A 15,065-nucleotide genomic window follows, 5' to 3' on the forward strand; every position below is an offset into this window, starting at 1 on the left:
TTTATTACACAAAAAGTCAAAGGGGCCCCACATTTCACTAACTAACTCCATTTATTACACCACACATTCAAACTTTTCCTTAAAACTCGTGCCGAGTCAAAGAGTGACTCAAATTGGGGGACGGAGGGAGTATATTGATTTCCTCCAACTTAATTAGGATCCAATTGGGGTTTAATTATTAATTTGAAATTTAATTAGGCTGGATAAACTCCGGATTGTTCTTGATTCCGTAAATTGTTATAAGCGTTGAAATTGTGGGTCAATATTGGCAAATTTCCAAACTATTTTACATATATTGAAGTCAAAATAACTACTACATGTACACATTTGTCTTCTACTATCATTTTCTTTTCTTTATCTTTATCTTTTTTTTTATATTTTCTTTTGTTTTATATATTTTTATTTTTTTTGTATTTTTTCCTTTTTTCCTTTTTTTTTTGTTTTTTGTTTTGGATCTTATAACCATAGATCTAGCTAGTTAGGCTACCCATCTAACCTTGTAATCAATCCTATTTGCTCTCTTCATCTATTCTATTTCTATCTACTATACAAACAAACATTTGACACTATTCTTGGCAAGTGTTCCAGTGTGCATCGTTCCAGTTCTCTCCACATACATAGCAGAACTCAAATTTACACCTGCAACAACATTTGCAAAACTTCAATAAAATTCAAATAATACATGGTAATTTTTTCCCTTTCTTTTGTTACTATGTACTCCTCCCTTTTATCTTATTAAAAATGAAACATTTTTCATTTTGGATTATCCCATTAAAAATAAAATATTTTTTAAATTAGAAATATAATACCATCATCTCTACTTTTTTTTTCTCTCTCTTACTTTATTCTCTCTTAATTAACTCACAAAACAGAACTAAACAAAATCACGTGCTGAAAAACAAACGTTTCATATTTAACGAGAGTAATATTTAAGTTAGCATGAGCCAGAACCGTTCCTCTGTAGTAGGGGCGTTTCTTTTCGGCACGAGATTTAAGAATAATAAAGTAGGAATAGAAAAAGGCAGAGAGTTAAATGAGAGAATAAAATGAGAGAAAATAAAGTAAGAAAGTAGAAAAGGTTGTTGCTCTTGCCAAAAAAGAAAACGACTCAAAAGCAATGAGAAAACTCAAAAAGGAATTACAACTCACCTGCAGGTGATATGAATACACCCTTCCGTCTTGTCCACAAACACCTTACAACTCGGGCACTTCTTCCACTTATTCTCCTTCGCCAGCCTCCTCAGCTTCTCCTTCTCTCCCTTTCTCCTAAACTCCCCACACTCCAAACCCTGATGCCACGTCACCCCACACCTCGCACAGAACAGCCGATGGCACCACGGGCACTCGCACTCCGCCACCTCATCCCCGCCCTCGTTCACCATGACCTCCTCGCACCCGGCGTGAGGGCACCGCACCCTCTGCGACGCGTGGATGGCCGACTCCGCCACCGCCTCCTCCCACCGCTCCACAACCTCGGCCGCGAGGTGGGGCCGCAGCGCGTGGGGCTGGATGGCGCTTGCGCAGCCGGGGGCGGGGCAGGAGATGGCGATGACGTTGTCGCGGAGCTTGTATTCGACGTGCTTCGACACGCAGGCGGCGCAGAAGGAGTGGCGGCAGTCGAGCATGTTGGAGGGTGGCTTCTCTTCGGTGCAGATCTCGCAGAAGATTGTTTGGGAGGAAGAGGAGGAAGATGGATGGTTTTGGGATTGGGGGGGAGAGAGAGAGGCGTGGAGGGCTTTCTGGATTTGGAAGGCTTCGTCGGCGTAGGTGTAGTGGTCGGTCAGAGAGAGGGCTTCGTCGAAGATGGCCATGATTGAAGTCATCGTCGTCTCCATTTTTTATGATCTAGAGTATGTTAGTTAACGGTGTTTGGGGTATTTATAGGGAAGATATCAAGTTGTTTATATTTTATTAAAAATGGTATGATATAATTGGGAGATGGATTATGACATAATTTTTCTTATTAACTACTCCCTCCGTCCCCAAAGAATATACACTTTGGGGATGACACGGGTTTTAATACAAATTTGGTAAAGTAAGAGAGGGTGGAGAGAAAAAGTAATTAAAGAATTGTTAATGGTGAATCAATCCCACATCACTAGAGATAAAAGGGTTTTTTAAGTTGGAAAGTGCATATTCTTGTGAGACGGACTAAAAAGGAAAGAGTGCATATTCTTATGGGACGGAGGGAGTATATAAATTCGTAAACACCATTCTATCAGTTAGCAGCATAAGACATACTTTCTTCGTCCACCATTTAAAAAGTCATTTTAATTCAGTACGAATTTTAAGAAATTGTTTGAATAAAGAAAAGTAGAAGGAGAAAGTGAGTGGAGTGTGAGACTCATTTAAAGTATTAGTTTTATATTGGATTGTGAGTGTGAAAAGTTGATAGAATGTGTGGTTCGCAAGCTAAAAGTAGAATAAAATAGATTGTTCTATAAATCGTGGACAACCTAAAATGACAAAATAGTTCTTTAAATGGTGGACAAAGGGAGAATCAGTTTTTGACTCATTATCAGTTAGCTGATTCATAATATCAGTTCTTGACAGTAACTGATATGTTTTGTGATGTACTCCCTCATCCCACTTTAGGAGTCACAGTTTAGGAGTCTCGATTGAAATATTCTATAAATGGTAATAGGTCTCACATTCCACTAATATTTTTTCACTCACATTTTATTATAAAACTAATATATAAAAGTAGGACCCACATTTCCTTATCTTTTTTACTAACTTTCCTTTACATTTCTTAAACCTCGTGCCGAACTCAAATAAAACTCCTAAAGTGAGACAGAGACAGTATTAAAATATATCAAAGATGATTTTCAATTATCATTTGAAAATGAAAAAAAGTTCTCACTGAACCACTAAATTTATAGTCTTTTCTATTTTATTTCCTCCTACGCTATTATCTCTTTTAACTATTTAATTAATTGATATTTAATAAAACCCAAGACACGGTTCCCAGCTTACAATAGCTTTATTAGTCAAATGAAAGGAATGTTTACTTTAACTATTTTAATTAATTAATATTCCCTTTGTCCATGAAATATTGTCTAAGTTTGACTTGACACGGATTTTAAGAAATATGAAAAAAGTGAGTTGAAAAAGTTAGTGAAATGAGAGTCTCATATTTATAGTATTAGTTTTATAATAGAATGTGAGTGTAAATAGTTAGTGGAAAGTATGATCCATTTACCAAAAATAGAAAAATAGCAAAATGGACAACTTTTCATCGACGGACAAAAATGGTAAAACTGGATAATATTTCACGACCAGAAGGAGTATTTAATAAAATCATAGAGACGGTTTCCCAGCTTACAATAGCTTTATTAGTCAAATGAAATGAATGTGAACGCGGTGTGGGAGATGTGGTAAAAGCTTTGTGTCTAAGTAGCTACCAAATATGTAGTTAATTAATTATTATTTATTTGGAATATATTGTAATAGTAACGTGCTTAGGGTCCATCAGATAATGAAAGATTTTCCAACAAATTGATTTAATCATGTCTGGAGAACTGGTCTTCAGTGCTGATGTTGGCTTAATGATGTCATAACTAATGGACTTGGACAGAATACAAGGTCTAAATTATATATTTTCTAATGAAAGATTTTGGACTATTTGTTACTCTCTCCATCCTCTATTAGGTTCATTATGATGAAAGAGTGGCCTAATTCTAAAACGCAGCGATTAAACAAACACCCCCAATTTACAAAAATATATTAGGACAATAATATACTAGCACCTAATGTAAACAAATCAATGATATGAGAAGCAATAATCAATTCCATGATTTTACGTGGAAAACTCTCTTCAACGTGAAGAGATTAAAACTACGAGATCCACCGGTCTACCAAATACACTATTATTAAGGAAAGAATACAACTAAAAGCTTACAACGATATCTAGTCCTTAACAACAAAGCGAAAGACATTAGATAATCTACAAAACTTAAAACCATATGAAATAAACATCTCACGAAATTGCTGTCATGTTAAAAAAAATTAACTCAAGACCAAACCGCTTAGATGTAATTTCCTTCGGTCTGAATCAAGCTTGACGAATCATTTACCTTCAGTTAAACTATCAAGGCGATCGGGAAACATTTGGACCTCCGATTGAGACAAAAATTGATATTGCGTGTGCAAGAAACTTGAAGAACACTTCTTTCCTTGTGCATATTTTTCCTCTCTCTCTCTTCTCTCAATATGGATGCCTCCTAGACTAATGGTTGGTATTTATATGGACCTATTTAATAATTAAATGAGTCAGTTTTTTTCAGGTCTTTTTTCAACGAGTTGGGAATCCTAACCTAACAAATCACCCCCCTCACAACTATGTGGAAGATCTTCTCATTCCAGCAAGAGAACAACAAATATCAAACTTACATTTTGGCAGAATAACACAATGGTCACATCTAGTTTTTGTGTAGCCTTGTTGCCTCACCACAGGCTCAAATTTCTTGTGCTATTGTCTCGAAGCTTGCTTCGAACCATACAAACTATTTTTCAATTTACACACATAATCCTCTTTACCTTTCACACTATACCCTTCTAGTTGATCCATGTAAATTTCTTCAGCCAAATCATTGTGAAGAAATGCAGTCTTCACATCTATTTGTTCAATCTCCAACTCAAGGCTTGCAGCTAACCCCAACACGACTCAGATTGAAGACATCTTTACCACCGGAGGAAAAATCTCATCAAAATCAACTCCCTTTCTCTCTTTCTCTGACTAAAACCTTAACAACCAATCTTGCCTTATATCTTAGTTTGGAAGTGTTCTCTTCTTGTTTTAGTATCATTATAATCAAAAGACTACATCCCATCTTTCATTGTATGAAACTAATTTTGATTGTCTACACCTTCCATAGCTTCTTCAAAGTACACATGCTCTCTCCCCGTTAGTCAAGAGCACATACTCACTTGAAGAATATCTAGTTGATCATTGTCTATCTCTGGTAGTCCTTTTGGCTTCAACATGTGGATCTTCATTACCAATATTTGGAGGATTTTCCAAATTTTTATCTTGTTGGTTGATAGGTTGATTTGTGTCACTTTTGTTCACTTTTGTGCTATAATGTGTGAATTTGCATTACAGATGCGACTGAAGGTGGAAATTAGTGGTGAAAAGCGAGAAACATTAGTACAAGGTGTCCGAAGTAGAAGAGAAGCAAGAAGGGTTCTGTTGGTTGATGATTGAACCCTTCCATCTTCTTCTGTTGCTAGGCTTGGTAACGTCTTTGTCAGCATGTCAGTTGCATTATGATTAGTCCTAACTTTCTTCATCCTTACATTTCATTTCTCGGACTCATCTTGAATAAAGTGCTGCCTCACATCAATGTATTTGCAGTGTTCATGAAAAATCCGATGCTTGACAAGCATATTGCGCTGCTAATTCACATTTAATGGTCACACTGGCTTGCTTGATGCCAAAATCAGCAATGATCCCTCGAAGCTAAGAGATTTATTTATTGCCTAAGTTAAGGCCATATATTCAGCCTATGTGGTTGACAAGGCTACCACAAATTGGAGACGTGATTTCCAACTTATTGACGAATTGAACATAGTAAAAATATAACCTGACTGAGATCTTCTTGGAAACACTAAATATAACCTAACTTGATTTCTAAATCATCGATTGCCTTGCTGAAAATTTTGAGTTGTTCTTCAATACATTTTTCTTGAAAAATTTTGAATGAGTACAACCTTTGCATCATATATAGACGGTTTGCTAATGACTTCGTCATGTACAAACACTCCAATTTCGACCAAATGTCGGCGGCGCTTGTCCCTCAAATTATCTCCAAGATTTAACATAATAGCACCGTGAGCTCTTTCAAGGAATTCATCCTTGTTAGACTTTTCTTTAACATTAGTTGGTTCCTCTTGTTAGGTTTAGTATACTGAAAAGCATGTTTCGAGCAAGCTCAAGCGAACAGAATCTTGCTTGCATACGAAAAAACTCTACAATCTATTTTTAGCCCGATTCAGTATTATTCGAGCAGTTTGCACGAATAGAATCAGTATATTATTACATTGTGTTTGCTTGTGCGTTTATAAGATGTTTTATAAACATTTAAATGCATAAGAAGTAAACAAAGCCTAAGTTTTTCGCTTAGTAGACTGGTTGTGGGTCGCGTCCAATTTAAGGTTCTATGCAATACTTTGCAAAAGAAAAAGAAGAATTTCACAACCTAGATAGGTTTTGGCTACCTATCGCGAAAGGTTGCAATGTCAGTCTGATTATTTCTAAGCCTTACTGAAGTAAGATGACATTGGTGTGGTATAACACTGAATTGGATCTAAACGGCAAGACGAGTCTTTATGCTATCTACTGAAAGATGAGGTCTTGATAATTAATTTTTTAATCAATGTACGTTAGTATTGAGCATACGATATTGAATATCTACTACTTTGACTTACCAAAGGTGCAGGTTTTTCGTCACCCAACGATCCATGTATATTAGGTAGTGGTGATCATTATCTAGCGGTGCTAGGATTGCTATTATGTTGAATCGTGCGCGAGGCGAGTCTAGTTTGATAATGTCCTCAAGAGGAGCTTGAACAAATCGGTAACTCTAAACCGTAGAATTCATGGTTTAGGATTTATATTCTTTAAGCATGAATTATTTGCATCCTAGCATGCAATTCTGTGTTAACATGTAAATAGATTAATCTCATAATCTGTCAAATAGATCCTACGTCTGATTTATTTGTTTTGTACACCTCTTTCCATTTCTGATCCGCCTTCAATGCATCGGCCAAACCCTGCTGCACTCTCTCTGGTGACTTGACTCCTTCCCCTTCATCGATCATATAGGTATGAATCAGCTCATCAAGGAGCCTTGATGTTACTTTTGCCAGAAATCAGTTGCAAGCTAGTTCATTCCAGCTCTATGAGCTTCTCATCTTTCAAACACAACGGCTAGTTTTATGAACACCCAAGCTATGACCATATTCAATCTATTCTAGAAGGTAAAATAAAAATACATATATCTAAGGTTTAAATAATAAATTTTGTCGTGGTAGGTGTATACATCAAACATATATATAGTCTCCAGGTAATGACTTCACAATTGGTCATTCGAGATTTTGCTTTTGAAACAATCACAATAATTTTTCTGTCGGTCAAAGTCTACCAAACTCAAAAGATAGCTCTTTGCTAGAGATTAACACTTCTTTTTCAATGCTAATTATTTAAAATATAAAATTTAATCTCATCAAGAGTCATATGTCGACACTTGACAAGTTCTAGGAAATTTAATTAGTCTCTATGAATCTTCACCATATTTCTTTTGTGTACGCAACTAGAAGTTTCCGACTTTGACATCATATTCTATTAGTGATGACCCCATGAATTAATTTTTGTTTAAATTAACCCAGCAATTTAGTATAAATTCAGTGTTTTAAAAATCGGACCGGACCGGCCGGTTCGAGCGGTCCGACCGCGAACCAGTAGGTAGTCCGGTCCGGTTTACCTATTTAGACCAATGTGAGGTTGAACCACCGAGAACCGTTTGAACCGGTCGGTTGGACCGGTCTGGCCAGAAACCGGAAACCGTTTTTTGCTTTTTGTGTTCAAAATTTTAAAAACATGTTTTGGAAGGGCTTGAACTCATGACCTCCACTCCAATTAACAAGAGCTTAACCACTACACCACAAGCCCCACATGAATAAATAAGAACATTAAACAATGTTATACATAGAATATTAATATTTTTATTTAAACCAACTAATAATTCATTTATATTATATTTTTTATGTAAATATTTATTATGATACATATAATTATCATCCTCTAAATTTTATCTATACTTTCCTAGTTACTCTATTATTACTATAATGCTTATTACTATCGTTATATTATAAGATTCGATTTTTTCAATATATTTATTTATTATAGTTTATTATTTATTAAATATATATTTTTATAGCATATATTTAATTTATGTAGCCTAACTATTGATATTAAAGTATTCTTTTGTTTAAACTCACTAATAATTTGTATTCGATTATTCCCCCACATACATTTTTTTTGAATTAATATAAATTTGGTTTATTTTTATATGTAAAATATTTAATTTTTATTCACACTAACTAACAATTTGTATATTTTATTATATTCACTAAATTTTAATGTTTTATATTTATATATATACTAATTATTTGTAAGATTGAATGTTTTTGTGATACATTATTGATCGTATTTTATTATTTATTATATTGGACACTATATTTTACATTATAAATTGAATTATACATATTTGTAACAGTAAAACGGTTCGACCACTGATTAAACCGGTCCGACCAGTTGAACCATGAACCAGTAGCTTCACCGGTTTGCTTACCGGTCCGGTTTTTAAAACATTGGTATAATTTCTTAGAAAGTTAACATATGGTAGTGTTTGGGTAAAAAGAGAATTAATAAAATTTTATACTCACTCTGTCTCGTTGTAAGTAAGACGTATTCTTTTTTAGGCCGTCCCACTATAAGTGAGACATTTCTTTTTATGTCAAAAGCAACACTCTCGATCTTTCTCAGACTTTATCCACTTTCCTACTTTTTCTCTCTACTGTGTTTTCACTCCTAAAACCCTATGCACAAAAGAAATTTCTCATATGTAATGAGGAGAGATGGAGGGAGTATCAAAATTGGTAGTTATAGACTTTCCTTTAATGTTAAATAAGTTACTTATTTATTTTTTATCATTATGATAAATATTTTTAAATGGTTTTTCTTCTGTTACTCAATTATTTATCCATTTCAACAAATAGAAATGTTAATTTATTCATTATATACTCCCAAAAACAAATTTTAAATTTTATTTAAAAATTGATAAAATATCTAAGATACTAAAAATAAATTAATTTGAAAAATATATTAATAAAGCATTCTATTAATTTTAGACCGATCAAGTGAAATTAAAAATTATCAGTCAAAGAAAAAGGAAATCATATGGAGTAAGAAATTACTAGAACTATGTTTTAATGTTAGTTTGTATGATTGCATAGAAAATAATTATGTGTATAATGTTTGTTTAACGTGTATTTATTTTAACACATAAAACTGGTTTCTTATAAAGTGTCATGTACATAAAATATTCTTATATATTTTCAATTTGATTAAAATATATATATAGATCGGGACATACTAGGGTACAACTTTCATTAGAGTAATAACATATTGCCACGTATAATGCAATACTTCCTCCGTTCTCTATTAATTGACATCGGTTGACTTGACACGAGTTTTAAGAAATATAGTGAAAAGTGGATGGAAAAAATCAGTGGAATGTGAGTCATGCTCTTATATATCAATTTTATAATAAGACGTGATGGAATGAGTTAATAGAATATGAGGTCCATTACCAAAAGCAGTAAAAACTAATAGTGCCAATTAATTGGGGACGGACTAGAAAAGAAATTGGTGTCAATTAATGGAGGACAAAGGGAGTAATATAAATGGTAAAATGCAAAAAAATAAATAAATAAATAATAAGAAAACATTAGTGAACATTATATATGGATTTATGTGGATTGCATTACAGACAGAGACGATTGGATTAGACAAATCTATTTTTGCGTTATAGACATAAGTTGCATGCAATGCAAATAAACTATTTATAATACAATCTCTGCCTATATTCATAATGCAAATTAAAGAGCCTATGTTTATAATGCAAATATAGACTATTTTTAATGCACTCTGTCTATATGCAGTATGCCAAAATCCATCCATAGCGTCTACTAATATTTTTTGTATTATATCATTTACTCCCTCCATCTCTGAAAATTTGTTACTTATTTTCTTTTTCATCCGTCCCTAAAAATTTGTCACATTTCACTTTTACCATTTTTGATAGTGGACCCCACATTCCACTAATTCATTTACACTCACATTTTATTTTAAAACTAATATATAAAAGTAGGATCCACATGTCTTTAACTTTTTCAACCCACTTTCTATTACATTTCTTAAAACCCGTGCTGGGTCAAATGGTGCCAAATTTTAAGGGACGGAGGGAGTATAATTTTGCATTTTATGTACATGCTAGAAACATATTTAAACTGCATAGCAGATTAAATCCTAAAATGTAATTCTACGAATTGTAGTCATATTGTTTCATTCTCCAAATAATCGTCGATTGCCTTATACATCTCCAGGTGTATTGTTGTGTTCTACCACAAATCTTCTGATAATTCAAAATGAAGAAAATGAATGGAAGGAAAAAATAGAAGTTATAGACTCTTTGTTTTAGAACTACATATTCCATTTTTGTGTGTGCAAAACATTTTGAATAATTCAAGGACTAGGCTAGAAGAAAGACAAATATTTTAGCTACATGGAGGAGCTGAACATTTAATTTATGAAAATAAAAGTTTGAACATTTTGCAATCACCAAGGATGATAAGTTTTAAAATTATGATCCAATTAAATTAGGGTTTATGCCTCATGTCTAGCCTCATTTATGTTAGGGTTTGCAGCGTAAGATTTTACAATTCAAATAAATCAAGGGTTTTTGGCTTTAAAAAACAAAAACTTTAACCGAATTCCGGTTTTTCCCACGAACTATGAGATTGGATTTTAAAACCACTAACTTTCACATCGTTTGCTATTTCCCAACCCGACCCGAATAACACATTTCCAGTGCAGGAGTTTTCCAACGTGGACAGCCGCAAAAATGACATGGACGCTGATTTTACGACCCTTAAACGGCGTCGTTTTACACTCAATCACATTTAAAATACTACACAACTCTCCTAAACCCTAAAATTCGTGAAAATCGTTCTTAAATTGGAGGTAAGATTATGAAATCGTTCTTAAATTAGAGGTAAGATTTTGTTCATCTTCATTTCGAATTCAGTTGTTCCTCAGGTAGGCGAATCTATTTTGTGAGTTTTTGGGTGTTACTTTCCATCTTCATAATCGTCTTCACAAATCGTCCTCAAATGTCAAATTTAATTGTTTTTCTTGTGTGCATGTCGAATTAATTGATATTCTTGCGTGTAGGTCGAATTTCAAATGTCGTGTTCTTCACAACCCTCATGTTTCAACCTCAGTTGGCCTCAAGGTGAATTTGTAATCTGTAACCATGGAGTTCGGGCTGAGATTGGGACGTCGAGGACTGATAGTAATCCGGAAAGATGATTTTATCGTTGTCCGTCTTGGAAGGTATTCTGTACTCGTCCATTTAACCATTTATAAGCAGCTTGGCATGAAAAATGAAGTTTTGTACTCCCTCCGTCCCCGAATAAGAGTCGCTAATTTCCATTTTGGGCCGTCCCCCATTAAGAGTCACTCTTCATTTTTACCATAAATGGTAGTAGGCCCCACATTCCACTAACTCACTCCCCTCACATTTTATTATAAAACCAATATAAAAATGTGGGTCCCACATTCCACTAACTTTTTCAACCAACTTTTCTCTTCATTTCTTAAAACTCGTGCCCGGTCAAAGAGCGACTCCTATTAGGGGACGGGGGGAGTATCATTTTGTAGAATGATGACTGTAAATTCATTCGGTGGATTGAACTGACTTCTCCCCTGAGCCGGGAAATTCTCCTTCATAGGCCACGAAAAGAAAAAGCCGAGTTCGAAGAAAGATGGAGATGTGCACACTTGAAGGTGGTTTCTCTGGAAGAGAAACTGAATGCAATGATTGCAGAGTTCAATAACAAGCTTGAGGAGTATAATGCTAAGATTAAAGAGTGTGAACTGCTGAAATCGATGATTGAAGATTTCGGAAGCACCACGCTAAAGTTGAAGCTAGTGATCTCCCTTTTGTGTGTCATAATATTTGTCATTATGTAGTAACTTTATGTTGTAATATGTAGCCATTATGTAGCTTTTGATACTACATTTGAACCCTTTTGGATGCTAAATTTTGGATGTTGTAGTATTTTGGATGTTGGATTTGATCTTCTAAATGGTTTCGAGTTCTAGATGTTAACTTTGGAGTTGGATATTTAGATGTTATCTCATCAACATTATAGACTGGTTATGATGCTTGTGTTGTTATCATGGTTTGTGTTCCTTGGTGTAGTACCACATGTTGCTCCATTATGTACAGAAGGTTATAAACTAACAAAACAAACACACACGAGTAATATAACTTGAGTACTAATCAAAGTAGTGTTTTAATATCAAAGACCATTGTTCCCTCCCCAAAAACACAAGTTAGTTAGGGTTTAAGTTGCCAAAACACATCCAATACTGAGCTATAGCAAAAACCATCATCAGGAATATAGTTTGATGGCAAAAAAGGCTAAGATACACCAATCAACTACTTAAATATTGCTCTCTTCTGTTGCTAAGCCAGACTGTGCTTCATTGGAGTGTGAGCTTGCTTTTGGGCATCCTCATTTTGGGCGTGCTGGCTGGAGACGAGCTGCTGCTGGCTGCGGACGTCCTGGCTGCTGTCGTGCTGGCTGTGGGCGACCTGTTGCTGCAGGCTGAGGGCGACCGGCTGCTGCTGGCTGAGGGCGCGCTGGCTGCGTGCGTGCTGCTGCTGGTTGACGGCCTACTGCTGCTGGAGATGGACGACCTGCTGCTGCTGGGTGTGGGCGACCTGCTGCTGGCTTCGGGCGTGCTGCTAGCTGGGTATGCGTTGCCTCCGGGCTTGTTGCTGCTGGCTGTGGGCCGACTTACGGTGCCGCCTTGCGAGGGCGGCCTGGTTTTCCCTAATAAGAAAAAGTTGAAAGTATTAAAGGTTATCAACTGTAAGTTATTTGTACCAAGAATAATTACAAAGTAAAAATAACAACCTTTTCCTTTGGTGGCCTTGCAACTGGATTATTTTTGCATGTCTAGTATTGTGCCCCTGCTGAAGGCATCTTTGACAAGTTATGACACAGATCTTGCGAAGCTTGTGTGGCCTAGATGGATTGATAGGGCTCGTTCCAAGCATGGTTTTATAGAGGTTATTACACTAATCAGGTTATAAATGTGGTAAAAAGTGATGAATTTAAGTGTGCAAGAGTTGAAAAATAGTGGAGCGGCTAAGCATTGTAGCAACTTGATCAGTTGGGAAAAGAAGCGGAAAATCACCCAAAGTTGAAGCAAAATGGATCAAGTTAAGGCAGACGAAGAGACTGGACCTGGCAGCTGCACGAGTTGATCAAGACAGGATGAAATCAGGAAGCAGCGAAAGGATGGGTCATAGGAGAGAGAAAGGAAGATGCCTTCTCATGTAAGGGTATTGATACCGAATCAGGAAGAGTCTAACCTAGGAATTTGTGCCCAAGGTCATCCTATAAATAGTGGAGAAAATGCACACAATAGGCGGATCCGCAGTCACCATTTTCTCACACTTCATCTTACACCGCAGCTAGCATGGAGCAAGTAGGGTAGCAGCATCTGGAGGAGGTATTTTTCCACCACATCCCTCTCTTCTTCCTCGCCCAGGGAGAAGAGAGCCTTAAATCGTAGAAGAAGATTTTGTCGTTTATGTTTCCTGGATTCCCTAGGGGTTGATACATTGTCCTACTTAGTGTTTTCAGCTTTAGTTCCTATTTAACTCTGAATTCTGCTGATGCTTTTGAAATCTGATCTGAGTTAATATGAATGCAAGTAGTTTTTATTGTTTGATCTCTGGTTTTGTCGTTGATAATTTGGATTTGAGCTGAATCTTATTAATGAAATGGAGTTTTAATGCACGCTGGTTTCAATCTGATGTTTCCTGAGTTTTAGCTTTCTTGTTTAGATTTAGTTATGTTTATCCTTCGCCGATCGATATTGTTATGTTCTGTGTTAGATGTTAGATCTGCATGATTTAGTTTGTTTATGCTTAGATCTAAATCTAAGATGTCCGTTTGCATGAGGCAGTAGCGACTTACTTTTGACCTGTTTTATTTTCGTTCGAATTACATAGATCTGGTTTAGATTAATCTTATTTCTTATTTTATGCTATGTACTCTGTTAGATCTGTAGCCATTTTATCTAAGTTACTTTTGGTTGATTGTAGAAGAAGAAGATAGTAGTTAATTAGCAAAAGCATCCCTGTCACCTTTTCTCTTATTTCAGCTTTATTTTTTGCGCATATCTTGAGTCAGTGGTCCCTTTTTACTTTTGCAGAAATACCTTTAGTGTGTTAGTCCAGTTGACTAGTTTAAGATGTCTTTACTTAGTCTTAGTTAGTTTAGTTGATCCTTTAGTTTTAGTGACTTGATCAGGTCAGTTTCTTAGTCTTAAACTTAACCCACTATGAAGCGTGGCAGCAGCCTAACCTTTCAAATGTCCCAAACACAACTTGACACGCCTCTGTCCCTGAGGGATTCGACCCTTACTTCCCTTTACTAGTCTATAGTACTGTGAGTTAATGTCTTGAAAGCCCTAAGTCTCTTACTTTGCACAACCAACGACTAGTTAGTAGCTTACTTGATCCGTTGACGGGTTTATCTTGATTAAGTGCGTGAACCCTATCTGTTTTCATCTGCATGTGAGCTGGAGATACACACTTAGAGTCATATCATAAGAGCTTTCAAATGGCGCCGTTGCCGGGGATGGATGGCGTTTTATGTGCATGTGATTGAGATATTTGGTATACATATTTTTACTTCTTTTATTTTCTTTTTCAGTTTATGTACCGAGACCCGAATTTTGGACGCTGGAACAACATAGTCATCTGGAGGGATACAGAGTCTAATTGGAGAATCAGAGAGGTAGCGAACCCTGTTACCACCATATCTGGGTTGAATACAGGCGGAGCATCAAATTCAAGTTCTGAAGGAGAAGAGGATCTGTCCCCGTTTATTGAACCAAAAGAAGAGATTATTACTGAGGAAAGACCAGTCAGAATGGCTGCAATAGTGGATGACGATCCTGAGATCGGTTTTCTCATTGCTCACTTACATGGTGAGCCAGCCCAGGCCATCGTGCTGACTCAAGGGAAAACTAATATAGAGGTGAAAAATAACGTGTTGGCCGTTATGCCTCGTTATGCCTCATTTTTATGGGAGGAGAATTTATAACCCGTATGATTTTCTGAATGAGTTTTGCAAACTTTGTGGAATTCAGAAACGCCCAGTTGGATCAACTGAGGAGGACTACCGCCTAAGAG

General features: G+C 35.8%; 1 protein-coding gene across 1 annotated transcript; it reads right to left on the reverse strand.

The window, feature by feature from the left end:
* Window positions 1–234: 234 nt before the first annotated feature.
* Window positions 235–1,834, reverse strand: LOC121803163 (E3 ubiquitin-protein ligase RNF144A-like). Its single transcript, XM_042202864.1, has 2 exons — window positions 1,150–1,834; window positions 235–639 (listed from the first exon to the last, which is right to left on the reverse strand). The coding sequence occupies exons 1-2, from the start codon at window positions 1,821–1,823 to the stop codon at window positions 567–569; spliced, it is 747 nt and encodes a 248-aa protein (XP_042058798.1). The 5' UTR covers window positions 1,824–1,834; the 3' UTR covers window positions 235–566.
* Between the last annotated feature and the right edge of the window lie 13,231 nt (window positions 1,835–15,065).

This window comes from Salvia splendens, chromosome 5 (genome assembly GCF_004379255.2).
Source record: "Salvia splendens isolate huo1 chromosome 5, SspV2, whole genome shotgun sequence".
NCBI lineage: Eukaryota > Viridiplantae > Streptophyta > Magnoliopsida > Lamiales > Lamiaceae > Salvia > Salvia splendens.